The 20,951-nt window shown below is 44.1% G+C and overlaps 1 protein-coding gene across 1 annotated transcript in view; it reads left to right on the top strand.

Annotated features, from left to right (window-relative positions):
- The window catches only part of Grhl2 (grainyhead like transcription factor 2), a 121,688-nt gene that overhangs the window by 24,108 nt on the left and 76,629 nt on the right, over positions 1 to 20,951 (top strand). Inside the window, exons 2-4 of the mRNA XM_033759727.1 lie at positions 9,011 to 9,206; positions 16,483 to 16,550; positions 17,470 to 17,473. Of these exons, the coding sequence (XP_033615618.1) occupies positions 9,011 to 9,206; positions 16,483 to 16,550; positions 17,470 to 17,473 (268 nt within the window). The remainder of the gene's footprint in view (positions 1 to 9,010; positions 9,207 to 16,482; positions 16,551 to 17,469; positions 17,474 to 20,951) is intronic.

Genomic DNA, 20,951 nt, shown 5'->3' with positions numbered 1-20,951 from the left:
ACTTTTCCAGATCCTGTTTCAATTTTTTTTTTTTTTAAAAAGTGCTGGAGATGTATGTAGTTCAGTGCAAAGGCCTTAGGTTTGTTATTATTGCAAAATAAACTAAAACAAACAAAAGCTGGACAGAGGCTGGGGATGTAGCTCAGTGGTAGAGTGCTTCTCCAGCGCATGCTGACTTTCCTATTCAGTTCTCATGCATAATTTTATTTGTAAAATTATGCATCTTCTGATTTTTTTCCCCTAGTAACCTGAGCTTGCCTTGTATGCTCTGTGTATTTTTAAGGAATATTTTCTATATCTAATTTAATTATTTTACTTTTAAATAAGCTGTTTTGTTCATCTTGGGCTTCTGTCTCCTTCCTGTCAGGTTTCCTAAGTCTTCAGTGGGTCTTACTCTCATCTTTAAAATACAGAGGCCAGGGATTTAGTTCAGTGGTTCTGGTGCCTGCCTTGGAAACACAAGGGCCTGAGTTCCATCCCCGGTACTAAGTAAATAAATAAATAAATGAAATGCAGAGCGAGAAGGGCCACCTCCCAGTGTGGGCAGGGATTTTAGCTGAGTGGCACCCAGTCCTCCCAGGACACATTGAACTCGTATCCAAGTGAAACACAAAGGGATAAGTTCGGGACTGAAAAGAGTGGATGAATTTTCTATTGTTTTATCTTTTTAAAATTGTTTTGCTTTTGTTTTTGAGACAGGATCTCACTATGCAGCCCAGACTGGCTTCAAAGGTGTGGCAATCCTCTCGCCTAGGCCTCCCGGTGCTGGGATGATGGCTGTGCCTGGCTTCTGTTTTAGATTGAAGTGTTTTCTTTTCTCATTGTGGTAGCTTGGAGCTACATGAGGCATTTTACTGAGTTAGGTCTCTTTCTGGTCCCAGGACCCCTCCCAGGGAGACTCCTCCACATCTAAGGAGCGATGCTTACCAACTTCCTGGAGTGCCTTGCACAGGGCCTGGCCTGGACACAGACCCAGGGACACTGGGGTAGAGCTTCTGAGCTCAAAGAGAAGAAAATCCCCAATGATGGATTAAACTCTCCTGCACTAGAGTTGGGTACAGACTTCGTAATTCCAACTTCCCCTTTATGCCAATCTCTTTGTTCTTTATCTTCTAGAACTGCTCTAAGATTTCTCTTTGCCCTATTAGCTATAAACATTAGTGGTAAACACATGAAAGGGTGTTGGAGTGGAAATCTATTCTTCAAGCTTGGAAACCGCCTTTGTGCTTTCTTCCTGCTGCTTGATATTTGAGCAATGTAAGTTCCTCAGGGAAATAATTCACTTTTATAGAGTTGAAAGCTAATTTGATTATAAAATAATTTTTCTCTTTAAAAATCATATTTCTGGCTCCTCTTTAAGTATAATATTGCTCTTGTTTTTCACCACTGTGTGTGTGTGTGTGTGTGTGTGTGTGTTTACTGGAGATTGAACCTAGGACCATCACACTGATCTAGAGTTCTGGCCCCCATTTTAGTTTATTTTTTATTTTGAGAGAGGGTTTCATTAAGTTGCCAAGTTTTCCAGGCTGGACTTGAACTTTTGATCCTCCTGCCTCAGCTTCCTTGAGTTCTGGGATTCCAGATGTATGCTGCCATGCCTGGCTTACATTCCTTAACTTACATTTCTATAACATGAATTACTTGTTAACATTTTTGCAAACAACATTTAAAAATAAGTGGCCCCTGGTTATGCTAAGCTAAAGACAAGGAGTCTCTACACATTACCTCAAATAATTCGTTCAGTTAATGTGTGCTCTCTCTGACATGTTTCTTCTAGAATGTTCCAGGACCTTGGAATTCTACAAATAATTTAAACAAATTATCTGTTTCTCCAGGGAGGTTACAGATTTTGCTTCTTTCCACAATTTCATTACTCTGAATTTGGACACCATCTTGATTGTTTTTGTGTAATGGCACTCCGTTATATTAGTGTTGCATCCAATTTATTTTCTAGGGTCCCCCTTTAAAGTAACTTTTTCTTCCTAGTTATAAAAATATAGTCAAGAGTTGGCAGGAGAGGTGCTTAAGAGAACATGGTCTGGGGTACAGCCTGGGCCATCACTTTGACACACTTCTGGGAAAGCTCTTCGTTTTATTCTTAACCCTTATTGTTTTGGATTACTTATGAGGGCTTTAGCAAAGAGGGGAGAGGGAGAGAGAGAGAGAGAGAGAGAGAGAGAGAGAGAGGGAGAGGGGGATTGTACTTCAATTCACAGATTGGAATAATTTATTACTAATGTATCTAACGTGGAACTGTCTTAATTTCCACAGACAACTTTTATTTAACAGCTTATCATTTTTTAAAGCTATGGATTTTCCAGTGCAGGGCACCACAATCTTGTCTTTGAATTAGTTGAATCCTCTCTCTCCTCCAGTACAGCCATCGCAAACGTGAAGATCATCCATTGCAGAGGCTCCTGGATTCTTCTCATTTCCCTGACTCTTACACAGTTAGGTCAAAGGCAAAAAGTTACAGCCAGTGAGGACAGCAGTGAGGACAGAAGGAACACGTCTCCCCCCTCCTGTGACTCCCTCCAGTGAGTCCCAGAGGGAGGGGATCAGTCGGAGCAGCTAGCTGTGAAACACCAGCGTCTTTTGCATTTAAATTGGAACACAAACCCTAGCTGGGATAATTGGTTCTTCAGTTTCCATTTGAATTCTTATTAATGGAAAAAATGCCAAGATTCTAAAAGAAAAAAATAAATGTCCCTTCTTGTGATTTTGCTATTTAGTCTGGGGTCTGAATTTTATCCCTTGATTGAATAGTGTGAATTGAGAACCGAGGATGTGACAGACCGGGTTCTCGGTGCAGCCCAGCACCAAGGGCCTCAGGTTCCAGCGGAAGCTGAGAGTAAGCACGGCGCGCGATGCACACATCGTGGGGGCTGCAAACCCAACAAACCAGTAAACACGAGTGTGCAAGAGGTGATGATAGCAACGGCAAGAAGACAGTAGATGCCTCCAAAGGGAGAGGACGGGGCAAAGATTTGGAGGATTCGGAAGCTGCAGGGCGCGGGGGTGGGGCAGATTGCTGATCAACAGGATGGTCACGGTCGGGGTTCTCACCGATGAGACGTGGAAGAGACCTGAAGGAGGTGGGCGAGAGCGTTCTGGAAGAGGACACGGCTGAAGCCGAGGCAGAGCTTGGGGACCAGCGTGGCAGGGTCACAGGGGAGGGAGAGGAAGTGCAGAGGGGTTGGGGATGAACAGAGGCAAGTTCCTGAGGTGTCTGTAGATCGTCCCAACAACCTTGACTTTTATTTCTTTAATTTTGTTTTTTTTTGAACCCAGGGACTTTGCATTGAGCTACATCTCCAACCCTTTTCAAAAGTTTTAATTTTGAGATGCTATCTTGCTGAGATACTAAGTTACCCAGATTGGGCTCCAACTTGCAACCCTCCTGCCTCGGCCTTGGCAGTGTGTTGGGATTACGAAGTGTGTTGTCGCAAGTGACTCTCTGACTTCTCTTCTGAGGCAACGGGGAGTCCCTAAAGGACTGGGTGTGAGAATGAGGTGATGTGGTTTGTGTTTCAGTGGGATTTCGTAGCCAGGAAGGAGGTACAATGGTCACGGCAGGGAGACTGACGAAGATGTGTTCGTCACTGTTGTGTAACACACTGTCTCAACACTGGGCAGCCAATCGAGAAGCATTCTCTCACACTGAGTAGTATCAAATTCCCTGATTTATGGGTGACCTGGGGGCCACTTATCTGGGTGCTTGTGGCTCTGGGTCTCTCATAAGAAGCGTAAGGTTGTCATGGAGGCTGACATTCACGTAAGCCTTGTCTCTGGCCAGAGCACCTACAAAGTTTATGTAGGTTTACGCAGGTCACGTGTGTTTACATGTAGGTCACACATGTTTACATGTAGGTTTATGTAGGCTTACGTAGATGTTGGCTGCCCTCGGTTTCTCACTGGTGTTGGTCAAGGCTTCAGTTCCTCCGACAGTGACACATCCGCTTCGGGCACGAGCCCCCACTGTGGTCAGTTTGGTGCAGGAGGCCGAGGGGATGCTGGCTGCCATGGAGAGGATGCGGTACTCCAAGAGCAGGACGGAGGGCCCGGCCAGGTGCTGGCAGTTGAGATGTGAGAAGCGGTCAGATTCCGGAGTTATTTTGAAGGCAGGACGGGTGGGACTTTCTAAGGAGCGTAAGAACACGAAGAATCAAGGGCGAGTCCCCATGCTGCAGAGAGAACGGAGTTGCTATCAACAGAGGGGAAGCGCTGAGAACCGCCTAGATCTGAAGTGGCCTGGGAGTGGGGTTGGCTGGAGAGAAGGTGTTTGGCTTCCTGTGCCACCTCGCTCTTCCCTTTCTATGGCCCAGGTAGAGGGCCCTGCTCTGTGCCTAGCTCTGTGCTAGTGACATCGTCTACATTTTAAATCTAATCATGCAATCGCCTGTCCACAGATGAGGAAGCAGAGGTCCACACAGGTAATAAATAGGACTAGTAAGTGTCAGGTCAGCACTGGAATCTTGGACCTGTGTGCCATTTTCTGTAAACAAACAATCTGGTACCTTCACAAAGGTCTGTATTAGATGCTCTGAAGACATGACTGCCAGTGTAGGTGTTTAGGTGTATAAAGTTACTCTGGGAAGTTGGTGTGTGTGTGTGTGTGTGTGTGTGTGTGTGTGTGTGTGTGTGTGTGACTGCAGTTGGGAATGGGACAGAAATGGGTATTTCTGGAAGGAAGCCAAAGGCAAAGCTTGGGAAGAGGAGTCTGCAGATGTTAGTGAAGCCAGGTAGGCTGGAAATACAAGGCAGGACTAAGGCTGCAGACTGCACAGGAGTGGCTAGAGTTGGATTTACTGCAATAGCTTTGGTGTCCTGGGTGGGTCCAGCAGCTGAGTGACAGTCTGTGCAGTCAGCAGCCTTTGCATGGTAAAAATTAAACAGTGGGTGATATAATAAATGATGCACATGCTGTAGAAGTTCTTGGCAAATGGAAGTTCTGAAAGTAGGGAAAAATCCTAGACCATTTTCTGGAGACAGAATGTTGCAGTTTGACTTAGATAAGAGTGGTATCAGAAAAAAGCAAGAAGGTGATTTCAGGGAGGGGAGCAGTCAGCAATTTCAGAGAGGTAGGTACAGGAATCTTTAGGAAACTGCAGAGGAAACTCAATTCTTCCATTAGCGAGTACAGGGAAATAAATTTTGAGAAGTAAATTGGAGGCGGATAACAGAGGACCTTGCACATCACATGGGGGATTTTGGACTTCTAGGAAGTTTTGGATCATAATGCACTTTAGAAAATTACGTCCTCAAAGAGTACTCCACGGGATTTCCATATGGATTAAAGGGGTTGAAGGACGGAGACTAGTTAGACGGTGAAGAGCCGAGACTGGAGTGCAACACACAGGGCGACTGATTTCGCACAAGGGATTGTATGTTTGGAGGTGAAGACGCCTGGAGGATGTTTGGAGGTAGAAAGTGTCCCTGGCTTCTTCCCAGCTAAGCATTCCATACACTAGACTTGTTAATGCTCGGAGCAGAAGAGGTAGAGGTGGGCTATCCCTGGCAGAGGGATCAGAGCCTCGGTTAACTGGTTGGTTGGCATCTTAGTCCTGAGGCTGCTCCGTCTCCTTCACTATTTCAGCTTATGACTCATCTCCCAGCCTTGCACCCCACACCCACAGGATGAAGTTGTGGGTCAAGGACAACAAATGGTTTTAAGGAAACGGAGATGTGTGTGACCTAACAAAGCCTTAGCCTTGCTGTGACATCTGTACCACTCATCTATGTATTTCTCCAAGGAAGGACCCAGGCACACAGTCTGCAGTCATTCACAGCTCTGTGTTCAGGTGACACGGGATGTAGTGCACTTGAAGCTAAGAGACTAAGCAGAAGTAGAGCTGTCGTCCCGATCAGCAATGATAAACCGCTCCCGAAGAGCATAAGCTGCTCTGAGGAACTCTCCTTTCTTTTCAGGTCTATATTTTTGCTCAGTGTACCAGAGAGATTATTTTGTTTTTATTAAAGCAAACTTCATTCAACAGTGCTCTGTACCAGAGAGATTATAATGGAAGAAAATATCCATCACTAAAGGGAAGCCCTATGGGGCCACCATAAGTGTGAGAAGAAATGGCCAGTAAAATGATGGCTTCGCAGAACCCTTCTTTCTGTGTATTCTGTGAAGATTCATCCATGGCTGCCTCTTCAGGGAAAGGCTGATAAATCTCCTAGATGCATGGATGGGCATCTGTACCTGGAACAGATGGCGTCATCAGTCTGGGAGACCCCGCAGGAGGGAGTTGAGATCCTAAGGAACACTCAGGGATAAGCTGTGCAGTGAATTAGGACACTCCTTAGTGGAAATCATGACTTGGCTGTGCGGCCTCAGTATGGGCTTCCTGCTAACTCCTGGGAATTTGCCAGTGTGTAATTAATAGCTCCTCTCTCCCAGCAGTACTGCTCTCAGATGTGGACAAGAGCAAAATCCTCATCGCTTTCAGGATCTCAAGAACAGGAGGTTAGACTATGATCTTGTGTCTTTATGATGATGCAAAAGCAATGCACAGTTGGTGGGAACCCTGCTTTGAAGTCTGAATCTGGGTCTTTTTATGAATCCTGGACCCTCTGTAGAACTGGGCGTTTGAGGAAGTAAGCTTGATGATCCGGGCCTCGTGGGTAGCCAGTGGGGTCCAGAATCCCATTCCACTCTGTAAGTGAAGGGCGAAGACCAGTATCAAGGTGACCCCAACTAAACAACTCTGGAGAGGGGAGGGCACACCATTACTCTGGGACTCCCACCACCCCTCCCTCTCCCTAGAGGCCTCACTTCCTCTGCCTACAGATTCTTAGGACCGAGCCCGCCACGTTTACTTACTCTTTGCGGGTCCACCTCCGTCCTGTGATTAGCAACTGTGTACAACATGGAGATGCTGTTTCACCTTTAGATTAAAATGTGTACATCTTTCCAGCAAGCTCTCCAAAAATGAATAAAAATGTGCTCCTTTGTAAGAAACCTTTGTTGATCTGTACTACTGCATACACTCCTCCCTTAAGAAGTAGTCCTGCATTGCCCCTTCTCAGCACTGACCAGCAGATGGGTGCAGAAGCCCTCCGTGTGCAGGTTACCAGGCCACCCGCCTGGGAGGGGTGGCTCTGTCTCTGGCCATGTGGGGTCAGGGGCAGTGTCTGTCTCCTTCAGCTCCCCACATTCACCGTCTGCCTGCCCATTGGGCTCAGGAAACACTTACGGCACTGCCAAATGAACAACTCTGGTTTCCCTTTAGTTAATGATTATCTTTAGCACTTTTAAATGAGAGCCAATTCTGCCAAAAGTGGATGTGTGCATGAACTTTGCAGGAGCACAGAACTGTGCACTGGCAGGCATGCCTGTGACTTGCACGGCACTGTTTTGTCCATTGTTTTGTTCCACCTCACGAACACTTGGGAAGGAAAGGACAGTGGGCATTGTTATCCCCACCTAAGGCAGGTGAGACGGAAGCAGCTCCTGCCACTGTGAAGACAGAGCGGGGATTCACTTGCGAGGCCCACACCACTCTGTGACACCACAGTGCCAGTGATTAGTGAGTCCTTTGATCAGGGCTTTTCTATTTACTCCGAGAAACCTGATTATACATTTTAATCCAATTCACTTGCAATTGGGTCAGCGTTCTCTCTTTCTTCCTAATCAGTTCCACCAAGCCACTGACACAAAGAGCTCAAGAGGCCTAAAGACCATCTAGCCTAGAATTCTGCTCTGCTAAATACTCATTTTCCTCGGTAAGTCTCTCTTACCAACACCAGTGTGATTCTCTGCACTGACAGGCTGCAGGGCCTCATCCAGCACACACAGGGCCTTCAACACTCTGCATTGAGGGCTCACGCCAATTCACAGCCACATTGGAAGCTCCTACAGGAGCTCAGAAGGGCTTGGCAGCCATGCTCCCTTGGATCACCGCTGGTGTTGTCTTCACGGCCCTGTCGCTTGTCCACATTAGGCTTCCGTGTGCCAAAGTAGGTGTTCCCCAAACACTACGTCTCATTGCTGCACTTCAGTTCCACTTCATTGAATAGGCAAAAGGGCCAGGGAGGGAGTGGCTAACCTTCTCGAGGCTCTTTTCCTTGACCTCTTGGTTCTCAGCCAAGGGCTGTCATGGTCCCTGGCTGCTGAAGTCATTACCACGCCGAGTGACAACATGGCCGGAAGTGTGCAGCTGCGGAACCCCCGCTCAGCTCAGGCCCAGCGGAGAGTGGCCTTTCCTGTCCTGTGCTGTTTTCCACAGCCCCTTTCTGTCTGTACTGAGAGTTCTCCAGATGTGCTCCTCTTTTTCCATAATTATTACCTAGGGCTTCTTGGGGGTGCAGGCAGAGTCCGAACCCCATTCGTACGGAGAGGATCCCGAGTCCATCGCATCACTTGTGCAGTATCATCTGTATGACACGCTGTGTTTGCCGAGTAGCTTATATTGCTTTTTTTAAATTAAGAGACTCAGATTTGCTAGTGCTTTCAAGCAAAAGCTAGATAAATACAATTTTAGTAATTATTAACATTGATTACATTTAATGTTGTATACTTACTTATATTTAGAACTCAGTTAAATGAAACCTCTCTCAGTGAATAATGAAATAAAATGACTTGGAATGATCTCATAGAGAAAACCAAGTTTGAAGGGGACCAATGTATGCTACTTATACTACTTTTAAAATACTACTATCAATTTCTTAGACTGGTGAGAAAATAAATCAGTGATTTTCTAAGTGAAATGTGATGGTCACTTTAGTTTTAATTTCCTCTTGCTTTTCCTCCATTCTGGAAACTACAAATCAATGCTAGGAATCACGTGAAGTGTGGATTTTTGGTTTGCTTTCAGACAGGATCTCACTGTGTAATTCAGGCCGGCCTTGAAACTACTGTGTATTCAAGGCTGAGTTCTAACTCACGCCCATCTTCCTGTGCCGGGATAACATATGGGTCAGCACTGCCAGCTTCCTAAAGTGCATTATTTGTGGGGAAAAGGGAAGTTACTCGATAATAAGCCTCACATCTCTTTCACTTTCACAGTAATAAAAGACTTGTGGCCTTAGTGCCAATGCCCAGCGACCCTCCATTCAACACCCGAAGGGCTTACACCAGCGAGGATGAAGCCTGGAAGTCGTACTTGGAGAACCCTCTGACAGCGGCCACCAAGGCCATGATGAGCATCAATGGTGACGAGGACAGTGCCGCTGCCCTCGGCCTGCTCTACGACTACTACAAGGTGGGTCCCGCCGCCTGCCTGCTCCCCACTTCTCTGTCCTTGAAGCCCAACTTCTCACTCTCCCAAAGGAACTTTTGGTTCCGGACGGTTATTCTCTGTGCCCTTTGTTCCATGAAAAAACGTTATTCACATATAAACCTTGCTCAGCCCTAAACACCAATGCTTCCTCCATGTCACCTCTCCTTTATAGTTACGGTTTTAGGCGTGGGTGTGCCGTACTGTAACTGTTGCTTATTTGCTGGGTATTTAGGTTGCCTCTAGATTTTTCAATTTTATAGGAAGCATTTAGGTACACTAGAGTTCTCTGTTCTATAGGGACTGTTCCATGAAACACTTTAGTGGAAGCCTTGCAGCACTTTCGACCCCAAATGGTATTTCATGTCCCTCCGCTGGGTTAGGCTGATTTTTCCTGTCTTGTCCAGAGAGCCAGATTTGGCAAGGTCGATAGCCCTTTGGTGAAGATATAAAACTTCCAACATGACTCCTGATTGCAGCAAGAAGGGACTTTAACTTTGGGGAGCAGAGGGTCTGAATGAAAGGATGCTTGAGGCCCGGAATGGTCTTTCAATTTACGCTTGAAAAATAAGCCAGAAAACTGAGCTTTGTGGTAGGCTCTTTCTTCTTTCCTGTTGGCAGTTGCTTTATATTATAAACCCTTTCTGACTGAGGATCGCATTTGAAAAACACAGGATAAATCCTAAATGTTTTGAGGTGAATGCATTCAAAATGACCGAGGATGGCACAGAACAGAACTCATTGGATTGGACTCCCTTGTGTCCAAAGTAGGCTCAGCTATTTTTGGTCTTATTTTAAGAAAGAAATTGAAAAGTCAGTTTCCTTGATAAGAGAAAATAATTAATTTAAAAAAAATCTATTACCATATCATAAAATGACCCTGATTTATTCATCACAGTTTCTTTTTCTTTTACGTTAAATTAACATGTAAGTTAATAATTTTAATTTGGCTTTAAAGAAATATATTTATATCTTTGGAAGAAATATATTGATCTTATTCTTTAAAAATATATTATTCTATTGTAAAATGAACACAATTTCAGATATCTGTATTTGATGTCTTTTTTTTCTTTTTATTGAGTTTATTGGTACAATCTAGGTATACAATACAGTTACATTCATTATTGGGATCCTGTACCTTTACATAATAGGCCTTGATTCTCATTTTTTCCCCTTGTCTGATGGCATTTTTTGATTAGAAAAAATTTACTCTGAAACAAAATTAATTAGTAATTAATTTACAAAAGCAATGTATCTCCTGTAGGTTCAGACGACAAGTATTAGTAAATAGGATAAAAAGGTATTGAGATACAATACCTAGGTAACTTCTCCTCTTGCACATTTGCTACCATTTCAAGGAAAGTTGAAATATTGCATTCTGTAAATATTTTGAGATGCAATGTAGAAACTTTACATAAAACCTGAATTGTAGCCTACTGTACAAGTCTTTCTGTATAGTTAATTCCAAGACTCATAATGGTTCCATCTGTTTCACAAAAGAATTGCTTTTTGTTTGAAACACTTAGTGCCTATGTGAAAAATTGGTAGTTTCTAAAAGGACTGGACTATGATCAAATGATTATTTTGAGGCCTTTGCAGTCCTTTGGGTGTTCACAGGTTATATATGCTGAGGTCAGAATTGTAATGAAGTTAAATGCCTTGTGTAGATCTTTTTTTTCTATCACAAAGGGACATGTTAATAAAAAAGTGATTTTTCTTGAGTAAACTTTGGGAAGTTATTGTAACAATGACTGTCACATTATGATTTAAATTTTACAGACTTGTCATACCTCTTTGGAAGTGGGAATTGATCCTGTCTTTCCTCACCTCTGTGAACCCTGAAGGGACCTTAGTGTGCTGTGTGAGAGAGAGGAATCTGTGCCACAAGGGATGGTGGCCCTGTCCTTCCAAACTGACAAAGGCACATCTTTGTATGGTTCTTTGTAAACTTCAGTCTTTTTGTCTGCATTTTTAACTGTCACTGTAAGATCATGAAACTCATGAACCTTTTAGATTTCATAGTCCAGACAACCAAGTGGGATTTTGTGGGACAAATCTGTTTCCTAATATTCCTTTCATTACAGTATCTACTATCTTTTCAAATGTCTTATTTGAACCCATTTGGAAAAGGTTTTGGTTTCAAACTATGCAGGTGAAGTATGTTGTTTGCTAATTAAGTGATATTTATTTAAAAAGACACGTTTATAGATTCTCTCATAATCTGGGGAATCAAAATTCTATCACAGTTTCCTACCTAGTTGAGGTTACTTACCAGTGGCAATTCCAAAGTGTGACCTTTCCATGAATTCTGCGCATGATAGAAACGTGCCAGGTTTCATTGGTTACATATTTAAAAAGTGGTTTGACTTATGTCTTAGTCCATTTGTCACTATGACTGGATACCACAGTGTGGCCATTTATAAGGAACAGAGATTTGTTTAGCTCATGATTCCACAGGCTGGAAGGCCTAGTAGCACGGTACTTACTGTACAGTGGTACCTTGGTTCACAAATGCTTCTATTCATGAACAGTTTGGTTTGCAACAGAAGTGATTGGCAAATTTTTGCTTCCATTCATGAGCTTTGCATCGGGTGACAAAATAAATGTGGTCCATCTCCCTAGAATCGCAGGATAAATTACATTTATGAACTGAGGTACCACTGTACGTCAATGAAAGCCTCCTTCTGACCTTATGACGTGGTGAAGGACATCACGCATCAAGCATTAGAGATTGGGCCTTTTTTTCTCTTGTAAAGTCATTACTGTTGTCATTGGGGCCCATCCTTATGTACTAATCTAATCTTGACTACTTCCCAGGGAGTCTACCTCCAAACACCACTAACATGAATTTGAAGAATAGGTTTCCAACATGTGAACTTTTGGGTGACACATTAAAACCACAGTAACTAATTTGCTTGGTATTTTTTCCTTTGAGAGAGCTTGTGGTTTGTAATCATATGGTTCTAGCCCTAATTAAAGTGTGTTTCTCATCCATTGGTTCCTATCCCTTCTGTAGATCTGATATTGTTGGAAAGCAGTTTTTGGGTAATCAATCCATCCATCCACCATTCAATATTCACTAATTAGCTATCATTTCCCAGCAAAAGTGATGGGCATTATGGGATGGATTGGATATCCAAAGGCAGATTGCAAAACCTCAGAAAAGTCACAGAGTCATAGTCCATATTGAACAGGCCCAATAAACCTGTAACCACAAGGCCAGGAGGTAAGTGTGTAAAAGGGTGTGCTCCAGGACCAGTACATTGAATGGCAACTTCTAGAGAATCCACAAGCTTTCTAGAGGAAGGGACGCCTTCTCCACCAGGAATAGGGGAGGATCTGCCGGTGGACAGGCGAGCAGAAAACATGTCATGCAAAAGGAGATGGAGAGGAGAACACATAGGGTATAAAACCTTGGATTGCACACAGTGAAACCAAGTGATCAGGATTGAACCAAGGCTGGCGATTGAGGGGGCTAAACTTGGTCAGAAAGTGGCTGTCGTGGAATGTTGCCAGGCAGGCTGTAGACTGGGCTCTATTTCCCAGAACAGGGTGCACGGTCTGGTGGACATTTTGCAAGACAGATGAATGAATGAACACATGAACAAATAAGTGATCTGATACATATCTATAAGATTTGAAAAAATATTTTTTAAATCAGCTTTTCTTTCAGCCTTATTGACCAAGAGAAATTATATGTAAAGTACACAAATCGATGTTTTGATGTATCAGGTTTTCATCTTAAGTTTGTACAAATCCACTATAGAAAATGCAGGAAAGAAGAAAAGGGAGTGTTTGCAATCCACCATTTTTTTCATAATTTCCTCTACTGAGGAATTTGGGTCTTAGGCCTTCTAGATGAGGCCAATTATCCACACAGATTACAGTAGCAGTTGCAGAGAGGAAGGCTGGGGGCCCAGCGTCTAGTTGGAGAGCAGCCCATTCCAACAGACCAGGTAAAATGTGATGAAGACCCAAAAAAAGGGTGGGAGAAGAGGTTCCCCGGGCCAGCATTCATGAAGCTTCCCCCTAAATCAGCCACTAGAACAGGCCTCACATAAAGACAAAGTAAGCTTGAGAAATGAGTATCTGTTCAAACAAAAACCAGTTGTCTTTGTGCATGTGTACACTGCTGGTGGGGGCCAATAACTACGAGCAAGGTGTCTCCGATGCTTCTCAGCTGATCCAGATAGCAATGAGAAGACAGGCTTTGGGGGACAGGGAACTGCTGTGGCCTGATGTGCTGTAGGGTATCCAGGTAGAGGCGCCTGACAGACAGTGATGTGGGTCTAGCACTTAACAGAGGGTACTGAGTTCAAAAGTCTCCATTTCTCTGAAGTTTGCAAAGCCAATGATAAACTTGGTTCAGAGAGGCTGGTGTTGAAGCAAGCCCACTGCTTTGAGCGCTGTGACTTCGCATCAGTGATGGCAGCAGGAACTTTCACTGCCAAGGATCTTTGGGAACTGCCAACATGTTCTAGTGTTTAGGATGCATTTCTTCTACTTTTTTAGTTCTGCCCTTTGCAGGCCATTTTGATTGATAGATTAATTCTTTTCCTATTTAGTGAGGGCCTAGTACATTCCTGGTACTGGGGACCTAACTGTGCACAGGGTCAACACACATGGAGATTGCATGTTTCTCATGGACATAGAAATTTATTTTTTAATAGAAAAACATTTATTGGTACATTTTAGGCATGCATACTGCTAACACTCATCACAGGGAATTTGCTCCTGTATATGGTACATCCAGAATGTAAATGGTCCTGGTAAATGTGGAAAAGGCATAGGAGGCGGGGCTGAATTCCAGACAGAGAAGATGTTGAGGGAGGGCTCCACTGTTAAAAGGAGAAATGCCTGGTTACAGGAAATGTGGTTCCTGGGTCCACAGAGGAGTTTTAAGCAGCAGCATGAGATCAGAGTTGATCAGAGTTTTTTGTTTTTGTTTTTGTTTTGGTACCGGGGATTGAACTCAGGACCTTGCACTTGAGAGGCAGGTGGCGGAACCACTGAGCTATCCCCAGGCGTGGGGATTGAACTCAGGACCTTGCACTTGAGAGGCAGGTGGCGGAACCACTGAGCTAAATCCCCAGGCCCCAGAGTTGCATTTTTAAGACCACTCGTGGATTGAAGGATACAGGAGACAACTCAGGTGACTGTCACAGCAGCAAGAAGTTCCAAGGCTGAGCCTGGAGAGTGCATTCCAGAGACACAGGGAACCTGGCTCATGCCCTAGTTGCAAGGGGAGGGGGCAAGGATGCTTGACAGTGAAAGAGAATGCGGCTGTGCCGTCAGAGGGGCACAGAAGGGAAGAGAGAGCACAATATTGTACCCAGGGCCGAATCTCACTCCCCCAGCAATGACTTCATTACTCTGTCACATCCTCAGTTTAAAAATAAGCAATTCCTGTGGCTACAAAGCCTTCCCCATCCAGCAGACAAATTCCTGCTCAGCTTCTCTGGAGCACCGTCCTGAAGGGTCCCCCGTGCCTGGGCATCCTTCCTCAGCCCTACTTCCCATCACTGAGGACTGAGTTCCTGCAGTGCTATTAGGAGAAAGCCAGGAGCCAGGCTGGTTCCAGGGTGGTCCAGGTAGGCCGCTTGATAAACTGCAGGGTGCACAGGGGCAAGGCTGGGAACACTACTTCCTCATCACTTTTAAAATGTACATAACACGCGTATCACTTCAGCCACTTTGAAGTGCACGTTCACTCACTGCTGTGCAACCATTACCACCAACCATCTCCAGAACTCTCTCATCCGCCCAATCTGAGACTTCACCCACCTGACACTAATTCCTCCTCTGTTCTACCTTCTGTTGCTCTGAATTTGACTTTCAGGGTACCTTATATTATTTGTCCTTGTGTCTGGCTTATTTTAATCTATGGTTACGTCTTCGAGGTCCATCCATAGTAAGGCACGTGTCAGCATTTCATTCCTTTTAAGGCTAAGTAATATTCTCTTGCGTGGATATACAACATGTCATCTATCCATTCATTGGCTAGTGGACACCTGGGTTATTTCCACCTTTGGGCTACTGTGAATAAGGCTGTAATGAACATTGATGTACTGGATACTGAAACTTTATATCAACTGTCATCTTCAGTACACGACTGGGATGGTGTTTTACTCAACTCATTCTACCTGGTACTTAGCAATGCCTGGGACACTGCAGACTCTCAAAATTGACATATGAATAAAAGGCCTATAACTGATTTATCCTTCAACACATAAAGCACCAGAGACTCTTTAGTGCTTTAAAATTTAACTCAGGGCTATCACTAAGCCTGGGTAACAGATGAGGAAGGTGGGATGGAGTCAGTGCAGCGCTACAGTCGAACCCAAGCAATCAGGGCCAGGCCTGGGCTCTTGGCTACCCCCTCTGTCACCCTCCTGTCTAGCCTCTCTGCATCTGTATTCAGGTAATTGCAAGACTGAGGAACTGCTCAGAATCCAGTAGAGGGATCTTATAAATGTGCTTTCATCTCAAAAGGAAGATCCAGAGGTTTAGCAAAACATTAATAAACAAGTTAAAAAATCCAACCCAACCAACCAATCCATAGCAACCTACTGGTGTATCTGGGAACTCTGCCCAGTAAGGACCCATGATGCAGGTGGGTCACTGGATGGGAGTCAGAAGCCCAGCTGCCAGGTCCGTCTCAGGTAGCAGCTCTCAGTTAGGTCTCAGGTGCAATGAACTTGATGGTTAGGACAATGGTGAAAGCGCCTAGGAAAACACATGAGGCGCCAAACCCACGAGCTGTGTAGCAAGGCTGGTTAAAGGGTGGTGTGGGTTCGTTTCCCCACTGCTGACAGTGCTGCCTCTGCCCAACTTCCTGCCCCTACCTTATGTCTGTACTGAAAGTTCTCTTCAGAGAGGAGGATCTATCCTTGTTCCTGTAAAGAACGCTCCCTGTCACTCTGTGATGCTTTCTGTCTGCTCAAAGACACCCAAGTTCAGGTCCACTGCTCCTCTTCCTCTGTCCGCTGCCAAGGTGAGAAGGACATAGAAGCATTGTAGCTTCAGCAGTGTAGTTCTGTTCCTTTGTGACCCCTTGTGGGTTTATCACCTCCCTCAATCTCTGCCCACACCATCACTGTCACTCAGGGTACTCACTTTTCACCATCTCCTGACAATCACAAACTCACGCCCCCTCCCGGAGATCCTTCCATTTTCATTTTCTTGCTTATGCCAGCATCCAGCTCGTCCTGTGCTTGCTGTTGCCTGTGTCTGTCCCACTGATGACTGGTGATGTTTCCAGGTTCCTCGAGACAAGAGGCTGCTGTCTGTAAGCAAAGCAAGTGAGAGCCAAGAAGACCAGGATAAAAGGTAAGCTGCAAGGAGGGGAATGTGCTGGGCTTCGAGGAGAGTTCCCTTTGTATGGTTTTGGAGAACAGCGGTATGAAAAGAAACCCTGAGTTCTGTTCTTGGGAGATGAGGTCACACAGCTTTGCTTCCTCTGTCTTTGGAGTCTCACCAATGACAGTAAACTGCATTGTTTTGGTCGTGCAGCAGACTCTTCAGACAATGCTTGGCTATGGAGCCTTAAAGCTCCAGGACTCTCAGGCAATGGTCCAGCAGGGGCCGGGTCTGGGATTAGCTTTTCTTTCTCTTTTTTTTTTTTGTACTGGGGATCTAACTCCCGACCTTGTGCTTTTGAGGCGCTTTGGAGGCAGGTGGTGGCAGCACCAATGAGCTAATCCCCGGCTAGGACTGACTTTTGTGATCAATCCCCTGGCTTGGTCGCTGCAGTCAGGCTCTAGAGGAGTCAAGACACAAGAAGGAGAACTCTTGATGGAGGGGAAGGGTGGCTCTTGATGAATGAAGAGGGCAGGAGGGGGCTGTTTGTCAGAGGAAGGAGGCAGCCAGGGAGGGCCAAGAGCAGGGACAGCGAAGATGCTCAGAGATCATCGTGTGCTACCCTCTTTTCCTGCTCTGCTAAATTAAGAACCTTATAGATGACAGGCAAGGCACAGATAAACTGAAATAAAGAAGGAAAGAAGTGCTTTATTTTGGATGAAGCTAAGTGGAGCAAGTTAGTTGGAATCTGCAGCTGATAATTCTCGGGTCTTGACTTAGGTAACCCATGCAGCCCCAGGCAGGTGTCCAGGACACTATGGCATGGTGGGGGTGACCAGAGGATCCTTCTCTTGGGCCAGCACGATCTGAACAAGGCTAGAAAGGGCTGATCACTCTGCTCAGCTCCTTGCTCCAAGGTGACCTCTGCAATAAATTTCTTTCCCTGCAGTGAGGTGAGAGAAACCACAGGGGTTTTCTGTTGTAGAGTCTTTCACATGCAAATATGAGGTCAGGAGAAATAAAATCCCTGGCTAGCATACAGGTCAGACTCTTCCTGGCCTTGACAGCAACTGTTCAGACATTTTGATCCCCTGTGCCTAGCAGCGGGGACACTTCCTTCCCAGCCCTGGGTGGTGCAGCCCTTGGCCGGCAGAGTCCCAACAGAACATTATAGCTGTCTCCATCTCACTTACTGTTGTGCTAGGGATTTTCTGAAGCTCAATGCTGTTCAGGGTAGGGGGACCTCACTGGCGAGAGTGCTAACGACATTTCTCCACACAGCCAGCTGCACTGAACTACGGCTTGTGTGGCTGCTAGGTCCAGACCAGCAATCCAAGTGGAGTCAGGACCAAATGAATCTGAGCTGTGTGCGGTGTCTGTCTCATAGCCAAGAGAAGCCTCCCTTGTTGCTGTTAAAGCATCATTTAGAACATTATAGAGCAACAGCTGCTTGTTGTATTTTAATGGTTACTCCTGTGATTTTCAGGAAGCACATTTTTAAAAAAATTGGCAATGAGGTATAGAGTAAACCACCTTGTATAGACTAATTACGACTTAGCAGACTTCTCACTGAATATAATTTGGAAGGATGTCATTTTGAGCCACATTGCATTCATGAATTAAGGTGTTGGGTGCTAACGTGATATCATTACAACTGTTTGTACACAGAAGTTGCTACTTGGAAAGATAACAGGCTCTCAGTGCCATGATCCAATTTTTAAAAATGTATATTTAACGCACCATTCTCTGTGTGCCAATTTTCCTTACAATATTTGGCTCTATTTTAAATTCTATTGCAGGTAAATCAGTACCTCTCCATAACTCTTCCTTTGTTCTAGTTACTCATTTTTTGGATGTCTTTCTGAGATTTTCTGGCATCAGCTTCTAAAGCTAATACGATTACACAGGCACAGTTACACATTATACCGCAGTGCCTGAATCTATTATGTCCTGGTGGTATGGTTGGTAATCATGATTCAACTGGATTTATACATCTCTAGTGTGCTTATCTGTTAATAAAAACATCAAAAGATATTTTGATTGTCTTTAAAATTCATGTTTTGCATGAATTAAAGAATTAATAAATTTAACTTGAAATGGATTTTGGCAAAGCCAGTACCACTGTGCTTGGGCAAAATGCAGAATAGAAATTTCCCAACAGCTCGGTAATCAGTGCAGATGGACAGCTCACCTGCAGGACACCATCCACACACTTTAGGGATTCTTTCCTCCACAAAAGAGTGAAATGAGGGAAATTCTAGGTTACAAATTAAATAGGTTAAGAGATGCCTAGGGGCCACCCAGGGTGGTCTTGTTGTGGCAATAAATATATTTTTTGTTTCTCTTTTAACACTGATTTTTATCATGGACTTCTCTTTTAAAGGAACATCTATTAACATTCCATGCAGTGTTCTAAACAATGGGGTTTAAGAAATGCTGATGGAAATGGGTGGTCTGGGTTGTGGCATCATCCAGCTAACTGGATTCAGATTAAACACAATTTCTTAAGTCTCTACTATGCTTTCTATATGATTCGCTTCATTGATTTTACCATGAAAACAGGGTGTTGCTTAAGCCTAAAATGTTTGTAGACTTGTGATTTTACACCTTAGCAAATTTTCTAAAATTATCTCTGTAGATCCATGACAGGCTCAAAGCCATTTAGATATTTTTCTGTTCATGAGGAGCCATTCTTTGCTCTGAAATTTCATCTGGAAAAATCAAAGCTTAAAACAAAACAAAACAAAAACAAAGTCTTGACTGATAGGTAAGAGAGGTGCCAGGAAGCCCAATTCTTGGAAGACCTAGACTTATTCAAATATTTCTCTCAATTGGTTTCAGAAAATACTGTGGTACCTTGTTCACGAATCTAATTCTTTCCACGATTCTGGTTGCAAACTAAATTGGACAAGAACAGAATCAAATTTCCACATAAGCTCAACATTAAACCTAGTGATTAAATTTGATTCTGTTATAATCCAATTCAGTTTATGACCAGAATCAGGAAAAGAACGAATGTGGTCAACCAAGGTACCAGTACATGCTAGATTAAAAAAAAAAGAACAAAAACAAAATTCCAGATATCTGAGACAAAGATCCATAAAACACATGTACTTTGTCTGCATATCACTCGGAATAATCCATGAATAAATGACAAGTGTCGTCCCTTTATTGACTAGAAGAACTTTGCTCGTAAAATCATTTTTCTATCAAAAGTAACCTTCCATTCACCTGTTTCTCTCTGCTCCCATTTTCTCCCAGAATTCTTTAGTATTAATGAATGTATTTCATTCTAGTCTGCCAAGAAGTAATTGTCTAAGCCTTCTTTCTTTCTGTACCAGTGACCGGGTCTGGGATCTTATTATATGTAAGCCCAGTTACACTACTTCCTTAAGCCCCAAAGTAATTCGGTGCTAAGGAAATCTGTGAGCTAATGTTATCTCTCAATTTGGTGAAGATATTTTTTTATGATAAATTCTTATCGTGTGTGTGTGTGTGTGTGTGTGTGTGTATTGAATCCCCTAAACACCTCCTCCTTTAGTTCAATGAGAAATTTTTGTCTCACCTCCCTGACGGCTACCATTTTCCTCATTACTTCCTTTTATGATCCTGACATCATATCATTTTACTTCTAAAATCTCATGTCTTAAAAAAAAGCATATTTTATTACATAAGCTCAAAATCATCATTACACACAACTCAATTAACCATACCTTCTTTGTATCACGGATTCCCAGTCCCTACCTAATTACTTCAAAAATCTGTTACTTCATATACTTTCTGTTTGTTCAATTCCAGATCCAAACAGATATTTTGGACGTTTGATCATCGTATTTGATAGTTAAGATTTTAAATTCCCATTAATCTCTAAGAGTCCTCCCATCCTTTCTCCTCCTCCTGTGTCCTTAGACTTGACAGATGTAGGCAAGATGTGCTACATCTGATTCTCCAGCTTGCTCCTCTCCTAGCTCCTAGATCTGAGAGTTGAAAGTTAGCTCTAATTTCATTCAAGGCAAGGTTCAGGTCAATGCTGTCTCACTGTTTGCTTGTTGTCTGGTTTTGTTTTGTTAATGCCTCACAGCCAGGAAGAGCCCTTCAGTCTGCTCCAGGGGCACAGGTCATGTTGCCTTCCAGTGATGCAAAGATAGTCACTGCTCTCCTGTGTAGTCACTCTTTCCCTCAGGCCTTGGTACCCAGATTTCTGCGGCACTGGCCATTTTTCTTTAATTTCTACTTTTCTTGGTGCATGTCTGCATCCTTCGCGAGGAGCTGGCACATGCCCAGGACACATCTTCACCTCCGCCTCATCTCCCCCTCCCTTTTGCACAAGACCTACCTCCATCTCCTTTGGTCCTGTTCACTCACCCTTTGGGCTCCTGACAGGAGAGGCCACCACGTGGCCCTCTGTGTGGCGGCCACGGGGACCCGAAC

Source organism: Fukomys damarensis, unplaced genomic scaffold, assembly GCF_012274545.1.
Source record: "Fukomys damarensis isolate Sample0158 unplaced genomic scaffold, DMR_v1.0_HiC HiC_scaffold_5, whole genome shotgun sequence".
NCBI classification, from domain to species: Eukaryota; Metazoa; Chordata; class Mammalia; order Rodentia; family Bathyergidae; genus Fukomys; species Fukomys damarensis.
Note: the sequence above shows the minus strand (reverse complement) of the source record. Positions and strands in the feature narration are given on the sequence as shown.